This window comes from Procambarus clarkii, chromosome 91, assembly GCF_040958095.1.
Source record: "Procambarus clarkii isolate CNS0578487 chromosome 91, FALCON_Pclarkii_2.0, whole genome shotgun sequence".
NCBI classification, from domain to species: domain Eukaryota; kingdom Metazoa; phylum Arthropoda; class Malacostraca; order Decapoda; family Cambaridae; genus Procambarus; species Procambarus clarkii.
Window position 1 is genome coordinate 13767392 of NC_091240.1, and position 12516 is coordinate 13779907.

The 12516-nt window shown below is 51.0% G+C and overlaps 1 protein-coding gene across 1 annotated transcript in view; it reads right to left on the reverse strand.

The window, feature by feature from the left end:
- The window catches only part of LOC138359572 (vitellogenin-like), a 17478-nt gene extending 5362 nt beyond the window's left edge, over positions 1-12116 (reverse strand). Inside the window, exons 1-5 of the mRNA XM_069318921.1 lie at positions 11978-12116; positions 2275-2343; positions 1811-1944; positions 344-544; positions 4-228 (exon numbers count right to left, since the gene is read on the reverse strand). Coding sequence (XP_069175022.1) covers positions 4-228; positions 344-544; positions 1811-1944; positions 2275-2343; positions 11978-12026 — 678 coding nt within the window. The 5' untranslated portion in view covers positions 12027-12116. The remainder of the gene's footprint in view (positions 1-3; positions 229-343; positions 545-1810; positions 1945-2274; positions 2344-11977) is intronic.
- Positions 12117-12516: the final 400 nt, after the last annotated feature.

Consider the following 12516-nt stretch of genomic DNA (forward strand, 5'->3'; position numbering starts at 1 on the left):
CACTCCTTCTTCTATTCTCTGTCTGCAGGTGCTCGTGCTCTTGAAGACCGGCAGACTCTGCACGGGGGAGTCGGTGATGTAGCTACTGGAAGTTATGTACGACGACAGACTGGGTCTTCCGGTGCAAGAAGTGAGGTCCTTGGTCTTCTCTATGCTCACTACGTCACCCTCAGATACGCTTCTGTACGCAGTCGTACACACTCCAGAAATATCGGTCTCCTCCACCTGCTGTAGACACGATACAATGAGACCGCGATGATGCAAGGTATTAACTATGCTATGAAAAATTGATTATTAAGGGATCATTAACTTTGTTAAAAATTAATCGTAGGAGAGAGCTTACCTCTGTGCCTTTATTGGTGAAGGAGTTCTGGAAGGTGGAGAGAACGCCCCGCTTGAAGTTGAGGACCCAGGCGGGCTCCGACACCTGGCTGCAGAGGCGCTCCACGCGGCCATCTTGGAAGGAGAAGCGCAGAGGAGACTTGGTGATGGCGGCCACAAACTGCTCCTCGTGGGACGACCCGCCCAGAGAAACATCTGTCACCTGTAACACCACCAACGCTGCTACAACACTTGCTTCCCAACACCACTTCAGTCAACAACAATACCAAGAAGACTCATTCTTCGAATTATATTGTCGTCGTTGAAACAATCTTGTATTATAATTTGTTTTGTCGGGGGCAGACAGCCTGTGTATATATATAATTTAGGCTTGTATGGAGGTCCCCAATGTGGAACTTCTGACCCTCCCCAGGATGCAACCGCCACAACAGTTGTCTAACTCCCGGGTAACTCCCTCTCGAATACTACATCGAATTTTGACGTATAAATCTCCTAAGGCCAAAAACTGGTGTGCTAACAATCATAACGGCTCGTAAAATTGACGTGATGTCCCGTTTTCTATTTGTGGGTCCTCGGTTAGGTTAGGTTAGGGCAATTTAGTACATCATTTTAATGGCGTTGTAAATGCTCGAGAGATTTTAAAAGCACTACAATCACCGTCTGTGGTTGAGTGTTCAATAAATACCTGAACTATATGTTTAATAGATCTCTCACCCTGGCCATGGAGGATGAAAGAAGAAAAAAAAAAATATATATATATATATATATATATATATATATATATATATATATATATATATATATATATATATATATATATATATATATGATGCTTAGCATTGTAAATGTGTGGCCACATCTGTGGTAGAAAATAATAATAACAAATCTAATTGGTGATCCTTGGTGATGGTTGAATACATAATACATTGAAGATTGGTGAATACAGATCTGCATTGGGTATAAGGAAACATGCCCAACCATTTCTGTCCCGCTCGTACTCCACAATCAGTACCTAATTATAGCAGGTACATCGCCTATATCATATACCCTATAACTAGTTAGAGTAGCTGAAGCACAGTACTTGACTTGAGTCGCCCATCTGTATAAAAATTATCTGAATTATCTGAGCGGTTACACACCGAGACGAGTTACCCCTCCTGCATTTGAGCTCTATTAAAGAAAACGTACAGATTGAATAGTTTCAGTAGAGATAAACATTAAAAAATTCCGCTCTCCTATACTAATGTGATCAGCCACGAGGTATGTTGTTGTTGTTAAAGATTTAGCTACTCAGGACGAAGTGTCCATGTAGCACGGGCTATGGTGAGCCCGTAATTGAGTTTGGTTATGCATGATAACCTTTTTCCTGTGATATTTGGGTCTAAATTGAGCCTCGAGGTATTGGGCCGTACTGTAATATACAAATAGGACAGGTGTATACAAGCAGGAGAAGTGTAGCGAGACTCACCCTGAGCGTGTACTCGCAGGGGGCGGAGACGTCGATGTGGGCCCTGGCGGTGATGTGGAGGTGGGCGTCATCCTCCAGGGCGCCCAGTAGCGCCGTCGACGTGGTCACAGAGTAGTCGTATATGTAGCTTTTGCCTGTCGTCCGCCGGGAGGGGGAGAGGGTTACTGTCCTGCTCACATGGTCCCTGTCACGGCTGTCATGTGGGTGTGTGTGTGTGTAGGGGGTGTTGTATGGTGTGTGTGTGTGTGTGTGTGTGTGTGTGTGTGTGTGTGTGTGTGTGTGTGTGAACGGGTGTTGTATGGTGAGTGTGTGTGAGCGGGTGTTGTATGGTGAGTGTGTCATGTGTGTATAGTGTGTATTTACATATATCTATTGAATTAACATTCTAAATGTGACCATAAATATATCATGCCATTACAGCGCGGGCTGTCAGTCAGTGCAGCCCAAACAACAGTTCACTTTACCTGGTTGATATAAGTATAGGTTGGTATCGGTGCAGTGGAGGGCGCAGGAGGTCCGCTGGCCTGTAGGACCTGCACAACACAACAACAACATTACCCATCACTTCAACACCCAACTGAACATATTCATACAACACTAACAGACGACCCGGAGGGTGTCTCCCTTTTAACCCACTCACAAGTGCTAAGTTAGGATAGTTCTGTGTTACTAAGAGGATTACATTGGGAAATGATGTGATTAAAGAAGTTATATGTGATTAGTGCGATGGACGACTGTTAGCGTGATAGAACCTGGTGCACAGACTTGGGTTATAATAGTCAGTTTGGTCAAAGGTGTACTGCTTCTCACACAAGTCTTACAGAGGCTGGAGACCTGACACACTCTGCACTGACCCCCACACTACTATAGAGGAACCTCTCCTTGCAGGCGGAGCATTGTCGACACAATTGTTGCATGAATGACTCGAAGGGGTCGTTCATGCGGGTCTATGATAATGAGTGAGTGAGTGAGTGAGTGAGTGAGTGAGTGAGTGAGTGCAACTGATGTATATCTCGCCACTCAGTACAAACCACTCTACTGCTGTAGCAGCAGTAGAGTGGTTTCCTACGTCATATTGTAACATTATTGGTTACTGTTGAACAATGTTAAAATCGTATTTCCCCCTAAAATAAATATACATGTATATACATTATGTTTACATATGTGTACACGCACCTCGAATAATGTATAATGCCTTATAAGAATAAGAAAAATATTATATAACTAAACATATTAGCAATAAGATAATTATCAGGATAAAGCGCCAAGCCATTACGGCTATATAGCATTTGGATGGGACATGAGGATAGGGAAATGGGAATGGACGGAAGAAAGGAAAGGTGCCCAACAACTTGGACGGTCGGGGATTGAACGCCGACCTGTAAAAAGCAAGACTGAGAATACATATGTGTGTGTGTGTGTGTATATATATTTAATAATAATAATATATGTGTGTGTGTGTATGTGCATACAGGATATGTGGAAGTTGGTCAGATTTGCATTTCACCTTTGTAAACGCATATTAAATGACACTGTAAAAGACACCTCGAACATTGTTTATGGAAAACATACGTAAGTATGTGTATTTATGTATGTAGGTTAGATTAGAATTTTAAAAGCACTACAATCACCTTCTGTGGTTGAGTGTTCAATGAACCCCTGAACTATATGTTTAACACATCTCTAACCCTGTCCATGGAGGACAGAAGCAAATGTATATATGCTGGTTAGCATTGTAAATGTCTGGCCACGTCTGTGGTAGAAAAACACTGTGGCTGTGAGGAGGGTTGGTAACCCTGTCACTATGGGTGGTGGGAGGTTGGTAAGCCTGTCACTATGGGTGCTGGAGGTTGGTAAACCTGTCACTATGGGTGGTGGAGGTTGGTAAGCCTGTCACTATGGGTGCTGGAGGTTGGTAACCCTGTCACTATGGGTGGTGGAGGTTGGTAAGCCTGTCACTATGGGTGGTGGAGGTTGGTAAGCCTGTCACTATGGGTGCTGGAGGTTGGTAACCCTGTCACTATGGGTACTGGAGGTTGGTAAGCCTGTCACTATGGGTGCTGGAGGTTGGTAACCCTGTCACTATGGGTGCTGGAGGTTGGTAAGCCTGTCACTATGGGTGGTGGAGGTTGGTAAGCCTGTCACTATGGGTGGTGGGAGGTTGGTAAGCCTGTCACTATGGGTGGTGGAGGTTGGTAAGCCTGTCACTATGGGTGCTGGAGGTTGGTAAGCCTGTCACTATGGGTGCTGGAGGTTGGTAAGCCTGTCACTATGGGTGGTGGAGGTTGGTAAGCCTGTCACTATGGGTGGTGGGAGGTTGGTAAGCCTGTCACTATGGGTGGTGGGAGGTTGGTAAGCCTGTCACTATGGGTGGTGGGAGGTTGGTAAGCCTGTCACTATGGGTGGTGGAGGATGGTAAGCCTGTCACTATGGGTGGTGGAGGTTGGTAAGCCTGTCACTATGGGTGGTGGAGGATGGTAAGCCTGTCACTATGGGTGGTGGGAGGTTGGTAAGCCTGTCACTATGGGTGGTGGGAGGTTGGTAAGCCTGTCACTATGGGTGGTGGGAGGTTGGTAAGCCTGTCACTATGGGTGGTGGGAGGTTGGTAAGCCTGTCACTATGGGTGGTGGGAGGTTGGTAAGCCTGTCACTATGGGTGGTGGAGGATGGTAAGCCTGTCACTATGGGTGGTGGAGGTTGGTAAGCCTGTCACTATGGGTGGTGGGAGGTTGGTAAGCCTGTCACTATGGGTGGTGGGAGGATGGTAAGCCTGTCACTATGGGTGGTGGGAGGTTGGTAAGCCTGTCACTATGGGTGGTGGGAGGTTGGTAAGCCTGTCACTATGGGTGGTGGAGGATGGTAAGCCTGTCACTATGGGTGGTGGAGGTTGGTAAGCCTGTCACTATGAGTGGTGGAGGTTGGTAAGCCTGTCACTATGGGTGGTGGAGGATGGTAAGCCTGTCACTATGGGTGGTGGGAGGTTGGTAAGCCTGTCACTATGGGTGGTGGGAGGTTGGTAAGCCTGTCACTATGGGTGGTGGAGGATGGTAAGCCTGTCACTATGGGTGGTGGGAGGTTGGTAAGCCTGTCACTATGGGTGGTAAGTGTTATACTTGAGGCATATCATCTTCAGTGATAATGTGGTGTTGTTATCTTAAGGAGCTGTGGAAGCGCTGAGTCAATCAGTACAATACTTGTACACCTCCATGATCTGTTGATGACTTTTATCTCTTTGTTCTACACGCTCTGTTAAGGGTATACTGATGTTATGTCTTGTTCTTCACGCTCTGTTAAGGGTATATTGATGTTATGTCTTGTTCTTCACGCTCTGTTAAGGGTATACTGATGTTATGTCTTGTTCTTCGCGCTTTGTTAAGGGTATATTGATGTTATGTCTTGTTCTTCACGCTCTGTTAAGGGTATATTGATGTTATGTCTTGTTCTACACGCTTTGTTAAGGATATATTGATGTTATGTCTTGTTCTTCACGCTTTGTTAAGGGTATATTGATGTTCTGTCTTGTTCTTCACGCTCTGTTAAGGGTATATTGATGTTCTGTCTTGTTCTTCACGCTTTGTTAAGGGGTATATTGCTGGGTATTATGAAGCAGGGGATTCGTACTACCATCTTCTGGTAGGTGAGAGTCACTCAGATATTAGCTACTCTTTCACCGTCGTCCCAACGGGGTACAGACCCCACCACGGTCCCCAGTACCAACGGGGGTACAGACCCCACCACCGTGTCTCAGCCGGGGTACAGACCCCACCACCGTGTCTCAGCCGGGGTACAGACCCCACCACCGTGTCTCAACGGGGGTACAGACCCACCTCAGTCTTGACAGCGATAACAGTATTCCGGGCCAACAACACTACGCCAACAGCCAGACAAACAAGATAGTGATGTGATAATCAATTGGCCCACCATGATACAGGGGTCAAGTGGGCACCAGCTGGGCCGGACACATAACCAATCACAAGACACAAGGACCTGTGACCCCGACCGTGACGACATGGTGAGGAGTTTACCAAACAGTTGACGACCTCCGGAGTACCAGGAGGTGGTCGGGAACACAAAGCTGAGGTTGGGGAGCTTCTCACGGGGACTAGGAGCTCTTAACTTATCATGTGCATGCTGACTATCCCGCCGTGATAAAAGATACATATCGTGTAAGTGGACACCTAAGTGCTCCATATGTATCCGGCCCTAACCTTCTCTCACCATGACTCTAACCTTACCTCACCCAGGATCTTGCTAGCCTCGACGGAACACCTTGCCCTCTCTAACTTTTGTCTCCCCAGTCTTCCACGTAATGCTACTATAACACTCCCTCCTTAAATACTCTTAACTAAAAATACTATAATTTAACTTCAAAATAGATGGCGATAGACTATTACTAACTCGGTGGGCGCTAGAGGGCGATAGACCATGACATGTGGGCCGGACACGTGGTCCAGCTCACCGTGGGCTGGCCACGTCTGTGGCCACATGTTAAACTGTCGCCCCAGTTTAAGGAGGAGCATGGAGCGCAGGAGCTGTACAGGCCGGGCTACTCGTCCACCATAACCTGAAGCAGCGACTGTGACTGAGAGAAGGGCCAGGGGGGCAGCTGGAGACAGACGCAAGGTCAACCTGGTTATGTGAGGGGGGCACTCAGGGGGGCCACTCAGGGGGGCACTCAGGGGGGCCACTCAGAGTGTTCTCTAACCCTTATTATCTTATCCAACTGCCCAGTGAACTCACAAGTCACCCATGTGCCACTTGATCAACCACGACCGCCACCATTATGTGATATCGCAGTTGTAACATTATGTGATATTTCAACTTGTTCTACAATGTTTATGATGTAGACCTGAGCACTGGAGATATCTTAAGATGGACTATTATGAGTGGTATTCACCATTAACCCCACATGGGACTCACATGTGGCCCTCAACAGTGACAAGTCACATATAAGACGTAGTGAGGTGATGCAGTCTAGTGCACGCCAGTCAGTGGTCAGGTCTACTTGTTGATCAAGTGCATAATGGATTCACCGAATGTGTTATGTTATCTTATTATTTTCACAGTACTTATTTGACAGTGTTAGTGTGACGATGTTAGTGTGACGATGTTAGTGTGACGGTGTTAGTGTGACTGTTAGTGTGACAGTGTTAGTGTGACGATGTTAGTGTGACAGTGTTAATGTGACGATGTTAGTGTGACTGTTAGTGTGACGGTGTTATTGTGACGATGTTAGTGTGACGATGTTAGTGTGACGGTGTTAGTGTGACAGTGTTAGTGTGACGATGTTAGTGTGACTGTTAGTGTGACGGTGTTAGCGTGACAGTGTTAGTGTGACGATGTTAGTGTGACAGTGTTAATGTGACGATGTTAGTGTGACTGTTAGTGTGACGGTGTTAGTGTGGCTGTTAGTGTGACGGTGTTACTGTGACTGTTAGTGTGACGGTGTTAGTGTGACAGTGTAAGTGACGGTGTTACTGTGACTGTTAGTGTGACGATGTTAGTGTGACTGTTAGTGTGACGGTGTTAGTGTGACGGTGTTAGCGTGACAGTGTTAGCGTGACAGTGTTAGCGTGACGGTGTTAGTGTGACGGTATTAGTGTGACAGTGTTAGTGTGACGGTATTAGCGTGACAGTGTTAGCGTGACGGTATTAGCGTGACAGTGTTAGCGTGACGGTGTTAGCGTGACGGTGTTAGCGTGACGGTGTTAGCGTGACAGTGTTAGCGTGACGGTGTTAGTGTGACGGTGTTAGTGTGACGGTATTAGTGTGACGGTATTAGCGTGACGGTATTAGCGTGACGGTGTTAGCGTGACGGTGTTAGCGTGACGGTGTTAGCGTGACGGTGTTAGCGTGACAGTGTTAGCGTGACAGTGTTAGCGTGACAGTGTTAGCGTGACGGTGTTAGTGTGACGGTATTAGTGTGACAGTGTTAGTGTGACGGTATTAGCGTGACAGTGTTAGCGTGACAGTGTTAGCTGGACAGTGTTAGCGTGACGGTGTTAGTGTGACGGTATTAGTGTGACAGTGTTAGTATGACGGTATTAGCGTGACAGTGTTAGCGTGACAGTGTTAGCGTGACGGTGTTAGCGTGACGATGTTAGCGTGACGGTGTTAGCGTGACAGTGTCAGCGTGACAGTGTCAGCGTGACAGTGTTAGCGTGACAGTGTCAGCGTGACAGTGTCAGCGTGACAGTGTTAGCGTGACAGTGTTAGCGTGACAGTGTCAGCGTGACAGTGTCAGCGTGACAGTGTTAGCGTGACAGTGTTAGCGTGACAGTGTCAGCGTGACAGTGTTAGCGTGACGGTGTTAGCGTGACAGTGTCAGCGTGACAGTGTCAGCGTGACAGTGTTAGTGTGACGGTGTTAGCGTGATAACTAAGGCTGTGGGCCAGGAAGAGTATTATTGCCAGTTTGTGTATATTAGTAATTTCCTGATATTGGACGCTCAATGGACCCTTTACCATGGGTGACATCATCACTTGCCAGGCACCGTGCTGTGTACACCCAGCCCTGAGTGTACCCCAGCCCTGAGTGTACCCCAGCCCTGAGTGTACCCCAGCCCTGAGTGTACCCCAGCCCTGAGTGTACCCCAGCCCTGAGTGTACCCCCAGCCCTGAGTGTACCCCCAGCCCTGAGTGTACCCCCAGCCCTGAGTGTACCCCCAGCCCTGAGTGTACCCCCAGCCCTGAGTGTACCCCCAGCCCTGAGTGTACCCCCAGCCCTGAGTGTACCCCAGCCCTGAGTGTACCCCCAGCCCTGAGTGTACCCCCAGCCCTGAGTGTACCCCCAGCCCTGAGTGTACCCCCAGCCCTGAGTGTACCCCCAGCCCTGAGTGTACCCCCACCCCTAGTGGTCCCCCCAGCCCTGAGTGTACCCCCCAGCCCTGAGTGTACCCCAGCCCTGAGTGTACCCCCAGCCCTGAGTGTACCCCAGCCCTGAGTGTACCCCCAGCCCTGAGTGTGAGGTGAGGCGGGGAGCGGTGTCAACCACCCCCCATCACAACCACAGGTAACAACAGCTCCTGACACACGTTAATGGACCAACTTGACAGGATGGGTGTCAGGAGATATATATATACACAAGTACGTGTAGGTACACTAGGGAGGGCCTGAGAGACCTAAGAGGGTTGTAATACAAGGGAGAGGAGGAGGTGGAGGCCGGCTGGACCAGCCCCCTCACACCGCCTGACACTTCCTCATTAACTTGGCTACCCTCACTACCCCTGATGCTCCCTCACACTCTCCTTCTTACCATACGCCACCCGCTTCTCTCTTATTTATATATATATATATATATATATATATATATATATATATATATATATATATATATATATATATATATATATATATATATATTTGGTGTTTGTGTGTGTGGACACAACTGCCACACAAGGGGGTGGAGGCTCACACAAGGGGGTGGAGGCTCACACAAGGGGGGTGGAGGCTCACACAAGGGGGTGGAGGCTCACACAAGGGATGGAGGCTCACACAAGGGGGTGGAGGCTCACACAAGGGGGTGGAGGCTCACAAGGGGCTAAAGGGGTGGAGGCTCACACAAAGGGGTGGAGGCTCACACAAGGGGGTGGAGGCTCACACAAGGGGGTGGAGGCTCACACAAGGGGGTGGAGGCTCACACAAGGGGGTGGAGGCTCACACAAGGGGGTGGAGGCTCACACAAGGGGGTGGAGGCTCACACAAGGGGGTGGAGGCTCACACAAGGGGGTGGAGGCTCACACAAGGGGGTGGAGGCTCACACAAGGGGGTGGAGGCTCACACAAGGGGGTGGAGGCTCACACAAGGGGGTGGAGGCTCACACAAGGGGGTGGAGGCTCACACAAGGGGTGGAGGCTCACACAAGGGGGTGGAGGCTCACACAAGGGGGTGGAGGCTCACACAAGGGGGTGGAGGCTCACACAAGGGGGTGGAGGCTCACACAAGGGGGTGGAGGCTCACACAAGGGGGTGGAGGCTCACACAAGGGGGTGGAGGCTCACACAAGGGGGTGGAGGCTCACACAAGGGGGTGGAGGCTCACACAAGGGGGTGGAGGCTACGGCCCTTCACCTAGTCTCTATACATGACGAGAATCACATAATCTCTCCAAAGCTTATTATCGCTGGTAGTCAGTTTTCACACCTTCCTTGACATCTGAATGTCAAGCTGTTGACAGCATATGTAAGTCGTCTTCGAATGACGCACATATGTGTCTGTTAAGAGAACACATGTGGTTTATACAGCCACATGTGTGATGACAGATGCTCTGAAGCAGAGTTGGGAACTTCCAGACATTTACAATACTCAGTGCCACTTTAGATAGCAATTTAAACTAGTAAGCACTTGTATAATGAGCATTATCATTATAATACCTGGAGGGTGACGTGGGGGGGGCAGTAACACCTGGAGGGTGACGTGGGGGGCAGTAACACCTGGAGGGTGACGTGGGGGGCAGTAACACCTGGAGGGTGACGTGGGGGGGGGGGGGGGCAGTAACACCTGGAGGGTGACGTGGGGGAGCAGTAACACCTGGAGGGTGACGTGGGGGGGGCAGTAACACCTGGAGGGTGACGTGGGGGGCAGTAACACCTGGAGGGTGACGTGGGGGGGGCAGTAACACCTGGAGGGTGACGTGGGGGAGCAGTAACACCTGGAGGGTGACGTGGGGGGGGCAGTAACACCTGGAGGGTGACGTGGGGGGCAGTAACACCTGGAGGGTGACGTGGGGGGGGCAGTAACACCTGGAGGGTGACGTGGGGGAGCAGTAACACCTGGAGGGTGACGTGGGGGGGGGCAGTAACACCTGGAGGGTGCCGTGGGGGCAGTGACACCTTGAGGGTGACGTGGGGGGCAGTAACACCTGGAGGGTGACGTGGGGGGCAGTAACACCTTGAGGGTGACGTGGGGGGCAGTAACACCTGGAGGGTGACGTGGGGGGGCAGTAACACCTTGAGGGTGACGTGGGGGGGCAGTAACAGCTGGAGGGTGACGTGGGGGGCAGTAACACCTGGAGGGTGACGTGGGGGGCAGTAACACCTTGAGGGTGACGTGGGGGGCAGTAACACCTGGAGGGTGACGTGGGGGGCAGTAACACCTTGAGGGTGACGTGGGGGGGCAGTAACAGCTGGAGGGTGACGTGGGGGGGGGGGGCAGTAACACCTGGAGGGTGACGTGGGGGGGGGGCTTTAACACCTGGAGGGTGACGTGGGGGGCAGTAACACCTGGAGGGTGACGTGGGGGGGGCAGTAACACCTGGAGGGTGACGTGGGGGGGGGCAGTAACACCTGGAGGGTGACGTGGGGGGCAGTAACACTTGGAAGGTGACGTGGGGGGGGGCAGTAACACCTGGAGGGTGACGTGGGGGGGGCAGTAACACCTGGAGGGTGACGTGGGGGGGCAGTAACACTTGGAGGGTGACGTGGGGGGCAGTAACACCTTGAGGGTGACGTGGGGGGCAGTAACACCTGGAGGGTGACGTGGGGGGCAGTAACACCTTGAGGGTGACGTGGGGGGGCAGTAACAGCTGGAGGGTGACGTGGGGGGGGGCAGTAACACCTGGAGGGTGACGTGGGGGGGGCAGTAACACCTGGAGGGTGACGTGGGGGGGCAGTAACACCTGGAGGGTGACGTGGGGGGGGCAGTAACACCTGGAGGGTGACGTGGGGGGCAGTAACACCTGGAGGGTGACGTGGGGGGCAGTAACACTTGGAGGGTGACGTGGGGGGGGGGGCAGTAACACCTGGAGGGTGACGTGGGGGGGGGCAGTAACACCTGGAGGGTGACGTGGGGGGGGCAGTAACACCTGGAGGGTGACGTGGGGGGGCAGTAACACTTGGAGGGTGACGTGGGGGGACAGTAACACCTGGAGGGTGACGTGGGGGGGGCAGTAACACCTGGAGGAGGGGGGGGGGAGGAGGGGTTGGTGTGCAGAAGTGGCAGAAGAATATGTCCCATGATAATGTTCACCAACACTACACTGGCGTTCCTTTACTTCATTTCAGATTTAAACACTGTGGCAAGCGTGCGTTATAAAGTGATCCAGCACCCGTAGCACTTGCGAAACACTGCACCACTGTCACACTTAAAGTTGCACCAAGCGCGAGAGCACTTGTAAGGCCAGGTAAGCCACCGGGAGCTGTCACACTATGGAGGAGGGTGAGGGGGGATTTACCTGCTAAGGCGGAGGCTGCCACAAGGGCGAGGATGAGAGCGGTACGCATCTCGGCGACTCACACTGTCCTGGGACAGGTCTAGTCGGAGTTCCACTGGCTGCCCTCCGCGCTGCCCACCTGGTTATATACCCCAAGTACACCGGCCTGGAGTCCACAGTCCAGTGCCTTCAAGGGTGCCACTAGGCTCACGCCTCATCGCATCGTTCACGGCCCTTTATCTTGCGTTCACTCCTACCCTCCTCCTGTGGGACTGATCTTATTTATGACTTACGGAAACGTGTGCAATTTTGTGGAAAAGGGTTCGCCAGGTGACAATCAGCTGTCAAGTGACAAATACGTCAATGATTGGTGGTGGCCGCTGCCGCAGCGTACACCTCGCTCCCTGGGGCATATGTCTACATCAGCACACTCTTTTTAATCACTGTTTTGATGACTTAAGCTGATTAATTTATAACTTTGACCTGCCCAGCGGGGCACCCGCATCTCACCGGAAGGTAAGCCGGGCATGGCCAGTGAGCCCACTACCCAATGTTTAACT